Below are 18,330 nucleotides of genomic sequence, written 5' to 3'. Positions count from 1 at the left end.
CAGTCGATTTTCCAGACTATGAGCAGAGGCCAAATCACTATGACTGCCTCAGTGCCATTCCTTTTCAATCCAAGCACTATTTTGCCCTGCTTGTATTAAATAGATCTGCAAATAAATTCCCAGCCGCTGACTTTGGTGGCTTGTTTCCTTCTGGAGAAGCAGAGATTGGAGAATCCCCTGTAGGGTTCTTGCGAGGAATAGGCTCAATATCTGACAGTTAAAGTCACTCAGATCCATTTTGGGTTGGACTTCATCTGGGAGTCATCTGGCAGTCTTATCTGGTCTAAATTTGACGCAATTACTTCTGAGGAATGGATGGGGTTCTTCAAATGGTAAATTCCATTACATATGTGTTTAATCCATGTCTCTCCTGGCTAGTTAGAATGACACATAAATGAGCTCAAATGATGGGAAATGACTAATTTACCAGAATGGGTAGTTCTGCCTGCCTTGAAGAAGATGATGGTCAGCCCTGTCCTCAAAGAGAGGGGACCTTTTTAGGGAAGGCTGTTGAGAAGAGGACAACCAGCAGTTTCCAAGAGTTCTGGAGAAAATAGATTACCTGAACCCATTGCAGTTGGCGTTCAAGCCAAGATACAACAGTAAGAGATACAACAGTATGCTCAGGGCAGAAATAGGTACCCATTCTCTCCCTTCTTGTTCTCTGAGTACCATTGCTTATGGTATCCTTCAGAGCCAACTGAAGAGGTTAGGAGTTGGTAGCATTGTTCTTCAGTGCCTCTCCTCCTTCTTCTGTGGCCACCTTCCAGATGGTGTTAATGGGGGGAGGAAGGTATAGCCCTTTACTTCTGCTATGTGTGGTGCTGCCACACTCTCCCCACGCCCTATTTAATATCTAAATAAAACTACTGGATAAGTTATCTATTGGCATGGGGTTAACTTTTGTTGGTATATTGATGACACTTAATTGTACCTCTCTGCCCTGGAACATCCAAGTGATACTGTCAAAGTATTTTTATAGTGCTTGGAGACTCTTTGGGCACTGTATGGTGAGGAACCTGCTTCAATCCAATCCTGAAAAGACTGAGCAACTGTGGATTTTAGGGCTCTCCATATCTGATGATTTTCCATCATTCATTCTCATTTGAGGCATACACTGTAGCAGGTGGCAATGTAGCCCCCAAAGCCTTTACACAAATACAGCTTGGGCATAAGTTGAACCACTCCTAGACTGGGAGGCACTACTCAAATTACTTATGTCACTTCCTGACTGTGCTACTGCAATGAGCTCTGCATGAGAGTGCCCTTGAAAAACATTCAGACACTTCAGCTGATCCAGGATGCAGTAGCAGATGTGGTATTGGGCAATAAAAGTATACACACAGAACTTCATTGCTATAGGAGCTGCATTATCTCCTAGCAGGCTTCGGAGTGCCATTCAAGGTGCTGATTTTCATCTTTGAGGAACATTGTTTGAAAGATTGCTTTTCCTTGATGGTTTCTACCCATCCCAACAGAACTGGTAGAGTTGTCTCTACACTTTCACCTGGTGAGTGCTAAAAATATGCTTTCTTTCTAATGGCACCTAACCTATGGAGAAGACTCCCACAGAGATACAGAAAGCCCCAAGCTTAGTGGTTTTTTAGAAAGCTATGAAGACTGGCATTGGAAGTAGGCTACTAGTTTCTCATGCTCTGATAGGGATGTGGAAGGGTGGGGTCCATTGAGATTTTTTATGAAAAGACCTTAGTTTGTGTTGGTGTGTTTTACAATTGTTAAATTATTTCATTTTCCTTTGCTACCTAAGGTTTTGCTAGATAGATGATACATGAGAGAGAGAGAGAGACAGAGACAGAGACAGACAGACAGAGACAGAGAGAGAGAGAGAGAGACAGACAGACAGACAGACAGACAGACAGACAGACAGACAGACAGACAGACAGACAGACAGACAAATAGATAGATCTCTGCCAAATGAGAGCATTTTCAATTTGGGCAGATGAAAAGTGCAAATCCAGATTGAAAATTTAGCCCTATAAAGAGTAATGCAAATTGATACTTAAATTGTCCGTTTTTTAAGGGAGAACAGGTGTATTATTAGAAAGAATAGATCTGGTGCCTCAGCACTAGACAGAGAGTCTCTGAAAGAAATTTTTATTTTATAAACCTAGCATGCAAATTCATTGTGAGGACCTGCTTCTGAACACTGAATACTAGGTCCTAATACAACCTGGTTGACACTGAGCTACTGAAGATAAAAATGCTTGCTAGTAATCAGATGAATAAAAGCCCTGTAGCATGCACAGCAGTGCAATTGTATTAAATTGCAATGCCCTCTGGTGTGGGAAGTGAAAGGATGTCTCGCCTCCAACAGAAAGATATAAGCAGAAAAACCAAGGACTCTGCATATTGTTTGCTTTTGTGAGCATGACTGAATTTGCTACCTGGAGTTGGAGAAACAGTTTGCTTGCCCTTTGTGCTTGTTTCTAATGGAAGAAGTGTTTTGTAACAGCTGAGAGAATAAGTTGAAGATAGTGTGTGTGCTCAAAACAACTTAGCTTATTTATTTCTTGGACAAAACCCACTTACAACCAAAACACAGTCCTTAAATTTTGGGATAAGGGTTGACAGGTAATACAACTACATAAAATAATGGTTCTATTGGCCTACCATTCCCTTTCTTAGAAGGACAGTCACCAATGAACGGCGATTGGTATTCTGCTAAAACATGGACCCTTTCTTCTATGTAGTTGAAAAAATGATTAAAATATGTTAAGATTCTCTGTACAGACAGTGAATTCAGGTCTTCTTTGTAGAAGGTCATCCATTGTTCCTACTTCTGTGGATACCACCCAAAACCTACAGTATCTAAGGAAAATCACAGTCATCTGAAAATCAAAACTCCTCTTACATGTGGCACATGGCATCTTCAAACAGCACCAGGTTCATGGCAGCATTAACTTCATTGTGGTTCTCCAAAGCTTCCACAAGAATCTGGCTCAATGATTCCCAATTCTGGACAGGCATATATTTGGGTTCTCCTACCCCTTTTGCAAAATGACAGTAGATATTCATCTTCTTGGTTTGTTCCAAAGTTTCCTCTATGTCCTAAGGGGTAAAGGAAAACACAGTGTTCCAGTTTAGGAGAGATGCAGCAAACAAAAATGTCATCAAGCATAAGCCATTGCAGTCTCTCAACTCTAGAGAGAAGGATGGATAAAATGTAATACCTAGGATCTACCCATCACCAAAACCTTCTTTGCAGACCACACATATCATATACTTCTCTTTTGCATTGTTATGTAATGATTGTTTGTCAGCCATAGAAAACATGTTTCAAAGAGTTATTTTATCTCAAATAGATAAAGAAGCAGAATGCTCCATAACATCCTGATAGAGAAGCAGGATGCCCCATAACACCCATTACAATTTAGAAAACATAAATGATTTCTAATTTGTGCAATATTTCTTCTTTATGATGAGGAGGAACCTTATAAGCTTTGCTTTTTTTGCAACACACATATTAGTCATTTTGTTTTTGGTGAGTGATCGAACACTTACATCATAGAACTTCTTCACTGCCTCTGCTTGCAGTTTATCGAAAACAATTAAATCCTTGTCATCAACCATCTTGTCACGGTAAACACGATTGGATTCATGTAAATATAGCTTTACCAAATCCTGAGGAGTCTTCAAACATTCAGGAGTTGAAAACAGAATACCCTAAGGAAAAGAAATACAGATGATGATACAATCTGCTTTCTGGATGGATTAGCCATGCAACTACAACCAATCCATATGGTTGTCCCTGCTATTGCTGAGCAATGTCACTTCCAGTCTGCCATACCACTCTTGATTTCTGTGACATACATTAAACTGGCATCCATCCATTTTAAGCTGTCTCTGTACATGATAGCAGAATCCCTAAGCAAGCAAATATATAAGGCATCAGTACATGTACAAAAGTGGATATGACAAAAAATAATATACAAAGTTCCTAACCTTCACTTTCCTTACATAAATATTCAACCCAATTCTAAATTCATTGTCACAATGAGAATTGTCACTCCATATCGAAAAGATAAAATAAAAGTTCATCACATTATCATAGGTAATAAAACAAGACTAACCTAACATAAATGAATTGTACTGAGAGGTATCAAGTCAATGTGAAGTAATTTAAATGATTATTCTTTTCTCAGATTTAAGGGTAAATTGCTTCACAGTGGCTGATTTTATATTTCAACTAACACTCAGGAACAAACTGCAAATAAAAACAAAATAATAATGGTATGGCAATAATATGTTTATACAAGGAGGAGAATAGCTTTTTATATTTAAAAAAAGCTTTCATTTTTTTTGAAAGAGAAGGAACTTATTTTAGGAAGTTCAGTTGCAACAGAGGTTGCAGCTCTAATATATATACACATTTCTGATTGAAGTGAAATTATTCAATAATTATTAGGCCCAGGATTCCCCAAATGGTTTAAAAGTAGATTATGTAGGCTTGTTGTTCGCTAAACTCCTTATCCTGCACTGATTTAAACTGCAGACTGAAAAAATGGAGGGTACATTATTGCCTCAGATTCAATCTCTCCCTAAATTAACCACATTACTGAAGTTCCTTTTCATTTTGTAGGAAGAAAAAGAGTCAATATGTTAGACTAAGTGGTGATAACTTAAAAAAATAAAATTTAACAAGGAGGATGCTGCCTAGAGCTTGCATTAATTACTCTCAGGTAACTGTGGCAAGTTTACAATGTGCCCTTTAGCATGCACAAGCAGGTGTCTCTTAAAAGGAAATAAAATGTAACTATCTATTAACAATAACTAGTGGTGTAATGACATGTACATATTTAAAACATGTTATTTCTTAATCCTAATTCAAAAATTCTAAAGGCAGCTTGAAGTCTGACTGTACATGAGCAAGCATTATTTCAACAAAAAGCATTTAAATGAATTAACCAAGTTTTAAGAGGTGCTATTAGGGTACTTTTTAAGTGGGAACATTTGGAATTACTAATCTTCTTTGGAGATGAAGCATATAAGAACACACTTTCTGATTTTTATTCTGTAGCAACTAATCATAGGAAATCTATGCACAGCCCCATCATATAAATCCAAGAAAAGTACCATTTATGTGTTAAGAATAAAGCTGCCTTATTTAAGAGAACAGGCAAATCCAGTACTACAATTTCTAAAGCAAACGAAGCTTCAGTTTATATCCCAATCTCCCTAACCCAAGCAATGTTAGAATAATTTATGGTTGCTCAACAATAAGGAGAAAGCACTCCAATTATGAGTAATGGCACTCTTATCTTCTTTATATCTTATGATCCAAGGTTCAGTCATTGAAACAGACCAAAAGCTCTGGAGATTTTGGGCTCATTACATTTTGAATCAGAAAGGTCAGGGCTAGCTTCTAACCTTCATAACTGATTCCTTTATCATTTAATTGATGCAGTGGAATGACATATTGATCAGAAAATACAAATGATTAAAATGGGCACACAGAATCTGTTAAAATTACCCACCAGAATTAAGCCAGATTCTCTATATTTTCATATCAAGTCTAGCACATACTCTTCAAATATATCCTCATTGGGGTATATTTAATAAGATAGATAGAAGACATTAATTAATAACAAATAATATTACCCTAAATCCACATTAATAGCTAAGATTAAGAATCTTAGCTAGCTATGATAATAGTAAGGAAATACAACTACTTGAAAATAATGTAAATACCTCCTTTTGCCCATATACTCAACTATATGAATTGTAAGTATTCAACTTAAGGATCTTCCATTCTCAGGTATCCTGTATTTTAACTGTATCTATTAACAATACCTAATAACTGTTAGGGGTCCACTATCAATTTCACTAGTATTATTCCTTCCCACTGGTTGAAACTAAGATTGTCATATGCCTGTCATAATTATGGGGACAGAAGTGGATCTTGGGGAGAAAGATAAAAGGCAGAGAGTTATCTGTCTCAACAAAATCATATGGAATCAAATCATTTGACATGTTAGAGCTTAAATGCTGTAAGTGCTGATTTCCATTTGTTTCCGGTGATACATTTGAATCTAGTACTATTTAAGAGAATTAACACTTGACTGTAATTGTGTAGTGTGGTGGCCTAGAGGTGAAGATGCCCGCCTCCCACTTAGGGGGGGTGGAAGTTCAATCCGAGGTAGTAAATGCAGTAAATGCTCGGTTCTATTCAATCACCCCAACTGCATCTCAATAAAAGGCATTACAGCATGGGTGTCAAACTTGTGACATCACATTGTCATCATGTGACATATTGTGACTTTTCCCCCCCTTTGCTAAATCAGGGGTGGGCGTGGCCAGCACGCAACACATCCGGCCCGCGGGCTGCCAGTTTGACCATATTTTTCTGGTAGAAGAATGTTCTCTTGAAATATCTAAAAAGAAAAAAGAAAAAAAAACTTCTGACTGTAATTCACTCTATGCTTGACTTAGATTCACAAAATATTGCAGGGGAAGTCTTGTTACGGAGAAACTATTTGACCTCTACCTGCTTTAACTATCACACATAGGGCATGCTAATTTTGCCAGTCTGAACTTTAAAATCTGTTCTATAAGTTTTTTCCTGCCTCCTTACCAATCTGACCATCCAAAAGTCTATCCAGAAAATGGGAAAGTTTGTCCAGCTTCTCTTTAATGTCTAACAACTTCTTTAAAAAAATCACACAATCTCTACAAGTAATATACACTTTTTTGCCAACAAATCCAGGTGGAAATGCAAATTTAACACTGTTTGAGTTATCATTGTTTGTTAATTTTGTGCCTGTTTGAGTTTCCTTTGAAGTGGAATCGTTAATCAGAAGTTACCCATCCTTGCACACTCTCCCTGTTCAGTAGTTCAAATTGATCATCTAGTGAAAAAATGTCATCACTTATAGTTAAGCCTCCTTTCAGTGACAGCAGATCCTCTATTTTAAGTTGTTTAAGTGCTCTCCTTTGACTTGCATGCTTGAAACTTGTTCTTGATTTTTTTCTTCATTTTCCCCATTTCTAATTTTTAAGCTCAGCAATATACAACAGGAGTATAGCACATATAATACTAATACTAATACTACTACTAATAATAATAATAACATCAATATTGCCATACTTGGCGACAGCAGAATCAACGAGAAACAATTTGAAAAAATCACCAGATATTAGGACTTGAAAATCGAACTGCAGAGTCTCTGGCATAAACCAGTGCAGGTGGTTCCAGTGGTACTCAGCACACTGAGTGCTGTGCTTAAAGACTTAGGCAAGCACTTAAAAACATTTGGTGCTGACAAAATCACCATTGGTTAGTTGCAGAAGGCCACCTTACTGGGATCGGCTCACAAATCTGATACTCGGTCCTAAATGCTTGGGCAGTGTTAACTAGGATTTGAAACAGGAAGACCTCGTTTCCTTGGGAGCTGTTGGAGAAGGCTAACTACTCTTATCGGCTTAACGGGATTATATACAACGGTGTGCAAAAATGCCTAACCCGGGCAACAATAATACTAATACCAATATACTAATATAATTCCACTCTATAAAAGCAAGATAAGAGTATACCCATAAAGGAATAACTATAAAAGAGCCCCCAATAATGTAGGGCGAAGGACTAATCTTTTCCAGGGCCATATTAGGAGAAGAACGTCTTACTTTAAATGGATCAGTTGTGGAAGAAACCAAAAGGAAATTTTGTGAAGTAGTTACTATCATCTGCATGATAATCAGCATTGTAGACTTTATGACCGAGTTTACCCCACAGCAACCAGAGGGAAACTAACTGATAACTAACAAATTATCAGTAACAATATATCTAAGAAGTAAAAGTGGGTAAAGAATCAAATAATTATACTAGAATCCAATTTAAACCTTGGTTTGATTGTTTAGGTATGGAATACAAAAAATTAGAGTTTACTGAGCCTTCCGAAATAATACAGGATATAATGGACAAACAAATGGAAACATCTTATGAAACTTTGTTTTTGTACATGACAATGGCAGCAAGACTTTCACATGCTCACATGAGGAGGAGTTATAAATACCTACAATGAAAGAATGGATGGTGAAGCTGGTAGAATTGATGAAGACGGCAAAATTGAAAAGAAAAGTTGTTGACAAATGTTATTTCTACTTGGAAATAATTTTGGACTTTTTGAAAGAAACTGAAAAAATGGAAAAGTTGATTGGGGGATTTGTTTATTAGAATTTTATCGGACTATGGAAATAATGTAGACAACTGTTAATCAGTGTATGAGTTTGATGCATTTTTAATTCATAAGTACTGAAGAAAGTCAAAGGTCATTCTTTTTCTATTTTTTTTCTTTCTTCCTCTTTCTTTTTCACACTCTATTCTTTTTTTCTTTGAGCTTTTTCTTTTTTCAAATCTTGCTTTTCTGTTTGCCTAGCATTTAACTTTGTACTTTTTTTGAAAATCAATAAAGGTATATATATATATATATATATATATATATATATATATATATATATATATATATATATATATATATATATATATATATATTAAAAATAATATTGGACATTAATGTTGGAGAAATGATATGTGAAAGAAAATATACCAAGTCTTAACTGATAAACAAAAAGAAGAGGTAGATGTGTTCAGCTGGAATAAGCTAGACCAAAGTTTAAAATTTTTCTGATGATTTGCAGCTTGTTCTGCCTCAGAACAGAAACTAATTACACTAAAAACACTTTTTTTCCCATTTCACTCCTTCCCGTAATCCAAGTTTTTTTATCCACATATTTACTCGCTTGTATCATAAAGCAACTAAATAATAGTAAACCAACAAGGGGTGGAGAAGACTAGAAGTTGGCTCAATGCATAAAATCAAACTTAGATTGGTGAGATTCTATCCTGGCAACCTTATTTACTCACATGGAGCACTCTTTTCAGATGCCAAAATAAACATTATTGTAAAGGAACAGAGATATAACCCTGGGGAAGATATGAAAGGACAGTTAAGGAAGGTCTGGGAGAAAGATTACATTGTCTAAGATTGAAAGATTGAAGGAATTCAAAATAACCCACCTTGACAACAGAGGAAAAAGGGAAGATGAGGATGGAAATTAAAATAGAATATTGAGGAAGGAAGATGTCAGAAGCAGCAGAGCTGGAGCAGCAGAGAAGAGGCCGTGGCTATGACAGCCAGAACCCCAAGAGGTAACTCAAGAATCAGCCAAAAGCAACTGGAAAAAGGCAGTCCAAAACACAGTTGAGAGAAAGGGTGCAAGTGCAGGAAAATAGAACCCCAACTGACTTTAGGGGAAGCCAAGTTCTGGAATAGTGAGCAGTGCTGACAGAAGGAGCCTTTTCCGAGGCAGATGAAAAGCTGCAGAAGATAGCCCAGGAATTGGCTTTTCATGGGGGCACTTGTTTCTGTTCACATGGAGAACACTCAGGTGCTGATATTCCTTAGAATATAAAAATAAGCTTTTCTATCCTTTCCTCCCCGCCATACCTATTTTAAACTCTTGAGAATCCACAATAGCCCTGGAGTCTACTAGAATAAAAAAAGGAGCAATACAACAGTCAATGTAATGGGCAAAGCATCAAATGGAAAAGGAAACACTGAGAGGGCTTATGGGGAAAAGAAGGGAGTGTTTGCTGCAAACAGGCAAATTGCTGGGAGGCAGAGGCAGATTTTTTTTCCCCTTTGTTTTCCTTCCCAAAAGCTAGGTGCGTCTTTTGGTCTGGAGAGTCTTATAGTGCAAAAAATATAATACTTAGGGGTTATCTTCCTTAACATGAAATTGTCAAAGTAAAGTAATGTATGCACAAAAAAGGGGGGCAATGCAATAGTTCAATGTGCCAGCCCCAGAGGAACAAATGTGCCATTGCAACAGTAAAACTCTTTAAAACAAAAAGTGCAGTTTAGGACTTGAGACCATTAAAAGTAATTCAGAGTACATTTTAATAGCAGTATTTTAAGTCCCTGCTATGTTCATGCACTTTTGCACCTCAAAATTGATCTTCCTGCTACAAAGACACTTGCACAATCTTGTTGTTACTGTATTGGTTAAAAACAAATTGAGCAGAAAACTCTTCCTTCATATTCTTCTTGGAAGGAGAGCACAGATACGGCTTTACATTTTTGCAGGTTTTCAGCTCAGTATCTGCTTCAATGGGGTTATGAAAAAGATGTATTTGAAGATAAAAGAAGATGCATTTGACCCCAACCTACAAAGACATTGTTGCTGCTATTATACAGTGGGCTGTGGAGAGGCAGTTTCAGTGAGGTTTTTCACAAGCTAGATTCAATGTTATATTAGCTATGGTTTCAAAGAGGAAATAATAATAATGTTGCTCAGTGCCTGCTTCTAAGGATCAATAGAGTCAGTTTCACATGTTTTTGTTCATTGTTTCACATACTAAACTTTGCATTCTTCATTAGCTGGTCAGGTGGACTGGCCAGATGAGAAAAATATTTTTCTGGTAGAAGAATGTTCTCTTGAAATATCTAAAAAGCTTTATTTGTTTATGAAATGTATTGGCTGCTCATTTTACCACAGGATAACTCAAAGCAACAAAAAATGTTGCCAAGTTATTCTTAGTTGCAATTTCTGTAAGGATAATGTAGGTTTAATGCTGGAACTGTCAAATCAAATTATTGTAATTCATTAGTATTATTACAGATGTGTTAGTTTTCTGTGTATCCTACAGTACATATTTCTATATGTTATATTATATTATAAATTTTACATATTTACATATGTATATTTGTACCCTATAACAATCTTGGGCAGTACATAAAAATGCTAAACTAAATTAAACTATTAGCTGAATAAACCAAACTTCCAAGAAATTATTTTTAGATTTTCTGTCTAATGGCTGCTTTTCACACATTCTATTTTAATTAAAAGCAAGATAATCAATATACAGCAATAATAATAATCAATCATATTTCTCAGTAAACTGGGTGGTGCATGTTTTAAAATAGGTCATCCATAGTGTATTAAAAGAAGCTGCAGTTTAGGCAATCATAAATCACATTATTAAATGGTGTGAAGAAGAAGAAGACTCCACTGAATTTTTTTTAATTCAGAAAGAGCTAAGATGTATAGAAGTTTTAAAATAAATAATTACTATTATATAAAAAGGGGAAGAAATACCTATTCCACAGAACAATAAAATGACTGCAATAACCCTGAATTTCTTTCATGAACTGATAATATTACAATGTGCATATGATACCACAGAAATATTTACTTTTTTGTGCATTCATTCATTTCTAGACCATATTTATAAAGCCACCTAACTCACAGTGACTCTGGGTGGTGTACAGGTTACATGTTAAAAACTCACCCTTGACTGTAAAACAGATCAAAGATGGCAAAAATAAGGGACCAGACTTATCCTAAATATTACAACAGCAACCCAACAAATATAGAAAGAGGCCTTGATTCAACAGAAAAAGCAACTGACCTTTTAGCAGCATATTGGTTTCTTGTTCTTGCTTTTTTTTTTTAACCTATTTACTTTTTTATTTTGCCAAACTGCAAACTGACTCTTGGAGAGGATATGGTTGAACACCGCCAACATAATTTGACTTAATTGCAAAATCTAGCCTCCTTAAGCAAATACCACAGTCAAAATAATAAATAGTTCCCCAAAGAGAAAGCAACCTACTTGGAAGACGTTGGAGAAATCCCTAAGATTGAAGTTGTAGTGAAATTTAATCGCTGTTGGGAGGAATGTGGCTGCTATTTTCAGGTGCAGAGCAAGAGCCAGATGTATTAACTGCTGGGATGACTTCTGTAAGGCTGCGGAGAAGTTCCCCCATTTTAGATGCTGAGTTAGGATAGTACTGTAAATGGTGGAAAGAGCATCTGCCCCAGGAAATGAGAGGGCAAACACACAGAAGTGGCGCTGCAAGAACATGATATGAAAAAACAAAACACAATACAAATCAATAGGCATCATACAGAAGAGAAAGGGTATATGTACTGTATATATTGTGATCACATAACCACAATTCTGGCGTTTGCCAACCATTGTACATTTACAACTATCCCACAGGTACATAACTGCCATTTGCAATCTTCCCAGCCAGCTTCTGAGAAGCAAAGTCAATAGGAAGCTAGCAGCAGGTCACAAGTAAGGGCGATGTTCTCTCTTAATGACCACAGGTGATCTACTTAACAACTGCACCTGGGACTGTGAGGACTGCTGTCACTAAGTGAGGCAATCACAATATTTACTATTTCACTTAGAGATGGAGTTGCAGTGATGAGGACTTTGCATTCATTGCAAGGGTTGGAGTGGGGGAAAACCCATGTGGTGCTGTCCATGGTACTGAAATACTGTTATTCTTCTCTTGAAACTTATAAAGTCATATCCCAATTGGCCTAAACCAAAGGCAGAGAAATATGGTTTACTGATGTATTAAAGCAATATAGAAAATAATCAGTTAATTCTATATAAAGGATGATCATCCCAGAAAACTACTAATTTCTGCTGGCCACTCCATCCCATTCCCCTCCTATCAAGCCTTTAGTTTTGATTTGTGACAGATAAACTGTTCCATCTCTGTAGCTTCTCTTTGCTTGGGCACAATCTAATCAAGCATGAAAAAACTGGAGGTAATTAACAAAACCAGCAGTGTTCTAGATCAGCAAGCAATACCTGCAAACGTGGGTTGATAGTAAAGCTGCCTGCAGTGGGATTCATGCATGACACGTACTGCACATTCGTGATTTCCTTCAGGGACAGCTTGTTTCTGTCATACCTTTGCCAGAAAAAGAAAAAAGAATGCATCATCCCAATCACAGATTATTAGTCAACAGCAGTGTCCCTGCCAAGCATTGCCAAGTCTGAAGCAGCATGTTGGAGGAGCACAAGGCACCTGCTGCATCCCAGCTGTTTTCAATTAATATTCTAACAGAGACTGTACAATTTGAGGGCAGGGGGGCTGGATGAGGTTAGAATTCACATATGTTTCCATTACATCAATGCATTCCATAATGACCGTGATTCCTCTAAAATCATGCATATCCATGATGGGACCAAATTCATTAAAACCACAAGTTACATTCCATTCAAAGGGCAAAGTTGGTAGGAAGACTGGGGGTGGGGGAAGAGCTAAAAAGAAGCTAATACATCCCAAAGAAAAAGGGTGGATTGCACATTCTATAGTCTGCAGTGTTCGAATAAAAACAAGAAGTTTTATTGGGAGTTTTGCATTAAATAAAGAACCTTACCATGGGTGTGTGTGAAGAATTCAATCTTCATGAATGATACCAAAGGACCTGACTACATCTCTTGGATTAATGTACAGTTCAAACTTAACTAGAGTATCCATCAGATTTTAATAATGTCCAAAGACTGTGACATGATTCTTACTCATGTGTGTATAGAGAGGGGTAGAAAACAAACTGGAGCTATAAACAAACTTGTATAACAGTAAATCAGAGGCAAAATCATCATAACAACTCTGAATATTTTTGTTTGATTTTATTTTTGTTTGTTTTTAATGTAGATTGGGTGGAAACAAAATACAGTTCAGTGTAAATGATCTAGATCCCTAACCTACCAATGCCCATAGTCCAGATGTTGCCGCATCAGTGTATGAGGCTGGACTGTTCCATAAGTGTCAACTTCAGGCATATTCATATCATCAATGAAGTAGATGAGTTTCTTTGTTCCAGGAGGACCATAATTCCTTCCAGCCTTTTTTTCCAGTGGCTTCTCAAGAACAGCTATGAGAAAACAAAGGCTCTGAATTTTTACAAAGCAAATTCTTAATATAAACACTGTATTGCCAGGCTGCCAGTTAACCTATTTGAGCTATAAGGCACCTATGTAAACATGAACAAAAGAAACAACATTCCAGTATCAAGCCTGTTGATGATTGGATCACATCACATACTTCCTCACCAAGGAAGACTTTCAGCCGTACAGAAGCCCATGAAAACAGAATCATAGATAAATAAAATACTGGTTAATAGATTGCAACTGTATACAAGAACTGCAGGAAAATCATCATAAATCTAAAGTTCTGTAGTTATGATGCTTAAAATTTTGGACAAGAACAAATACAGTAACAGTAGGTTAATAGGGATGTAGAGTGATCCATCAACCATATTTTTTTTATTAATGCACTGGTTTCCTATCTTGTGAATACTGTCAAAAATTAGAAAAACTGGCTATCTATCTCTAAGTTGGTGTCTTCAAATAGTCATCTATACATTCACAAATATAGAGTTTGTATCTGCATAGATGCTTTTATCATGAACATTTCATAGCTAAAAATATTTTGAGCAGGAAGGGCACCCTACATTGTATGACTAGAAATCTTCATCTTAACTTTCCTTCATTTCTAGAGGTCAATACAGCAGTCAAAAGAATGCAACATATTTACTCAGGACGGCATCTGCACAGAAGTGGGGAAATGAATGCACAGATAATGCATAGGTAAACCACCTGTTATTATTTTTTCGTTTTGATAGCACACACACCGGTTTACAATGGTGGAACACTTCCTTTATGCCAAAAAGAACAAGATTACTCAAGCAAATGAACTATTAAATCTAGCACAAACAAAAACAGATGAGACAAACACCACCCTACACAGGGTTGAAATGAGCAATCCCTGGAACAGAATTACTGATGTTGACTTTATACTAATGCTGAAGGTAAGTGTTTAGTTAATGAATATGATATTGTAATGGCTTCTGCTAACCACTTAGGAAATCACTGGGAGGAGACCAACACCATAACAATTTCAGCCAATTTCTTTGTTTACTCAGAGTGACTTAAGTTGTGTTTAGAGCAGAGGTCCCCAACTCCCGGTCCGTGGACAGCATTAGGTCTCAGCCAGGGGTGGGATGCTACCAGTTCTGCCCAGCTCTATAGAACTGGTAGCTCTGAAGAGCAGCAGACACCAAACCGGTTCTGTGTTTGCTGCTGTTTGGCCCACCTGCCCTCCTGGGCTCTTACTTGTCCTTTATTTCCTGCTTTTTCAATCTCAGCTGCTTTGTGCGACACAGCTGAGGTTGAAAAAGCAGGAAAAAAGAGGCTTTCCAAATGCTGTGCACCTGTGCACAGTGCTTTTCAGCTGTCTGGGTGACACAGCTAAAGGTTTTTTTACATGCAGTGTGCAAAATGTAGACACCAAAATGGTAGTAACACCGGTTGAATCCCACCACTGGTCTCAGCATGCCAGAAACCGGGCTGTGCAAACAAGTTAAGCCCCATCTGTGGGATGCAGGCAGCAAGTGAAACCACACCCTCTTTGGGCTGCTGGTTTAGAGGAAGATTTCTTCTTTTTTCCCTCTTCACCATCTAAACTTCTGTAAGAGGCCAGTGTAGGAAGACAGGGATGTTTGGCCAATGCAGAATCGACTAAGCTAGATTCTTCTACCCTATTTGTAACTGGCATGACAGCTGTGTTAGTTGTTAGCAAAGAACAAATGGAGACAGTTCCCCAGTTACTGACTATAGCTCGTTCCGCTGCTGGCAATGCTGCTTCCCCAAGGGTACTTAAAAAGACACAAGCAATTTCTCCTCATGTGTTCAGTGAATGTCTGAGAAGGAACACAGGCACCCCCAACCTGTCCTTCTTCTAGGAATAATAATAGAGTGAAAACTAGTGGGAATTTACTACCAACTAGGTGTATGTGCATATCTTTATTATCCTAGTGCAGGGTTGTCAAACTCCTGGCCCACAGGCCAGATGCATCACACACTGGCCATGCCCACGTGTGGTTTAGCCAAGGGAGAAAAAGTCCCAATATGTCACATGACGCTGCTGTGACGATGTGAGCATGACACCTCTGTCCTAGTGAAATGAAAGAAATTCCTCTCCAAAAAGCAGAAAACCAGTAACTGATACTAATTGACATCTAACTAAGGAAAAGGAGAGGTCCTTAGCTTTGTTTTTCAGACAGTTTACAATGACATATGTAATGAGTTGAAGAACTGAGAAAAAGTCTATATGTTCTCCATAGACATTAAGAAAAAGCAGTTTTTCTACCCATCAAAAGGGTGGAAGGTTGCTAATGCAAGGAGCAAATCCCATAACGACACATAAACCCCAGAACAACAGTGATGCAGGAGTTAAGGTCTTTAGACTAGGACCATGGAGACACGTATGTATTATTTATCAAATTTATATGCAGCTCATCTCACTGACGCAAGTCTACTCATGAAAACTCATGGGTCATGAGTTTTCAGTCAAACCTTCTAACTGGTTATTTTGACACGGAAAAATTGGAGGAGGAAATGCCATGTATATATTTTCCTTTATGGAGAAAAGAGAAAGGACCCGCCCTAATGGAGCAAGCAATTCAAAGAGGTGGTGGGAAATTTTGTACTTCCAGACTCGCAAGATTCTGTTAATGTAGCTTTACAATAAAGTAGATTTAGCTCATTTAGTCATGTTTCCTATCTGGTTTACCTGGGAGAGCTGACATCATTCTAAGTTTTTCTCTCTAGCTGTTAAGTCACTGGGGAGGCAGGTCCTGCCTTTCTTGTCTGATTGTTTTCTAGGCAATTTCTTTTCCTCTCTTCCTTCTTCAAGGTCATCCTCATGCTCCATTACGGTCCTTCATGGAGCATTGCTATTTTGAGAAGCAGCCTTAATAATTAGCATCATATTTAGCTCCACTTTTAGGCAGCATCCTTAAATGCAGCCATTCTAAAATATGGGTTGAATATCCAAATTTGCTGTATATTCTTTCAGTGGAACTAGAAAAAACTATTCTGCTCATCCACAAAAAAATTGAAGCAGGATAGGGATAGGATAAGAATTAAACAGCAGAGAAGAAAAATCAATTCTGAGTAAGTTAATAAACCTTTTTTACCAAAAGGGTTACAATTATCAGTGGTGTAACAATTTTACAGATTCTTGTATAATTCATCCAATATACAAACATCTCAATTCTCGCTGCTGAACTATATGTTGACTTATCAGAATCATTGATAAATGAAGAAAGGCCTTGGATCTAATGGCAAACTGCCTATAGGTCTGTTGAGCAATTACTAGTGGCAAGCTTCTGTTATACAACTTTCAATTTTATTTCGGATATAGCGATGCATTCCAGGGACACGTTATTTCAATTTGACAAATGCTGCTCTGCCAAAACCAGAATAAGCATTCATTTTATCTGAATGGAAGTTTATCCTTCTCCAGGTTAAAGAAATCAATGGTTGTAAAAACAGACTGTTTTGTTTTATTTCGCTTCAAAAGTACTGAGTAAGCATCCAAGCAAAAAGTAGCAATAATGAAGCCCTGAATGTCTCCATCTGGTCTATGGCTCCATGTCAGCAATGCTGCCTGGAAATGGACGTAAATCCAATACGTTCCCACAAGCTTATTAGAAGATCCAAGGAGGAGGTTTGGGATAGACACATTACTTTATTGCAGATGCCAAGCAGTCCTGATTAAGTTGAAGTTATCTGAGAACCTAACTCTCCCTATATGTCCCAAAGTTTAAGTCTTGGGTTTCATTTGCCTTTCTTGCCATACTTTTCTGCATAGAAACCTGTGTTTACAAAATTGTTTGGGTTTGGTGGCACAGTGGTTAGAATGCAGTACTGCAAGCTACTTGTGCTGACTGCCGGTTGCCAGTAGTTCAAGTCTCACCAGCTCAAGATTGACTCAGCCTTCCATCCTTCTGAAGTGGGTCAAAGAAGGACACACATTTCCTTGGGGGAAATATGCTGACTATGTAAACCGCTTAGAGAAGGCTGTAAAGCACTATGAAGCAGTATATAAATCTAAGTGCTATTGCTATTCCTCACTTTGAAAGGCAAATATATACAATTATTTTCAACTTTTTGCGAGTTTGAGCATCATGCTGCTTTTTTAGACATAATTCTGCTTCTGCTATCCATTATCTAAATGTATCACTTTCCCATACATTTCACCATTACTGCTGTTTTGATATTAATTCTGCCTCCTGCCCCATGTAGTATATATTCATGTATAGATGACAATATAAATATATAAATTTTCATCATAGAGACATGCACTAGATTATATTATTTTCAATCAAGATACATGCTCCAAAAGAGGTGTGTCTATGTGTGGGTGGGTGTATGGGTGTGTATGTATATGAAAAAGTTCCCATCGCACATACATGTTAGTCGTTCCCAACTCATCTCCGTTTCAAAACCGAAGAGTCAGCGCAATTTGAAAACATCTCCGTGGTCATGTGGCCGGCATGACTAAACACCGATGGCGCAGGGAAAGCTGTTACCTTCCCATCAAAGGTGCTACCTATTTTTCTACTTGCATTTTTACATGCTTTCGAACTAATAGGTTGGCAGAAGCTAGGATAAGTAATGGGAGCTCAGTCCGTTACGCGGTGCTAGGAATTCGAACT

General features: G+C 37.5%; 1 protein-coding gene across 1 annotated transcript in view; it reads right to left on the bottom strand.

The window, feature by feature from the left end:
* DNAH9 (dynein axonemal heavy chain 9) overlaps nt 1–18,330 on the bottom strand; it is a 235,061-nt gene that overhangs the window by 124,456 nt on the left and 92,275 nt on the right. The window contains exons 39-43 of the mRNA XM_087955634.1: nt 13,536–13,701; nt 12,629–12,731; nt 11,633–11,872; nt 3,523–3,684; nt 2,873–3,069 (exon numbers count right to left, since the gene is read on the bottom strand). Coding sequence (XP_087811760.1) covers nt 2,873–3,069; nt 3,523–3,684; nt 11,633–11,872; nt 12,629–12,731; nt 13,536–13,701 — 868 coding nt within the window. The remainder of the gene's footprint in view (nt 1–2,872; nt 3,070–3,522; nt 3,685–11,632; nt 11,873–12,628; nt 12,732–13,535; nt 13,702–18,330) is intronic.

This window comes from Notechis scutatus, chromosome 2 (genome assembly GCF_049901735.1).
Source record: "Notechis scutatus isolate UNSWTSFEM ecotype Mainland chromosome 2, rNotScu1.2, whole genome shotgun sequence".
Taxonomy (NCBI): Eukaryota; Metazoa; Chordata; class Lepidosauria; order Squamata; family Elapidae; genus Notechis; species Notechis scutatus.
Note: the sequence above shows the minus strand (reverse complement) of the source record. Positions and strands in the feature narration are given on the sequence as shown.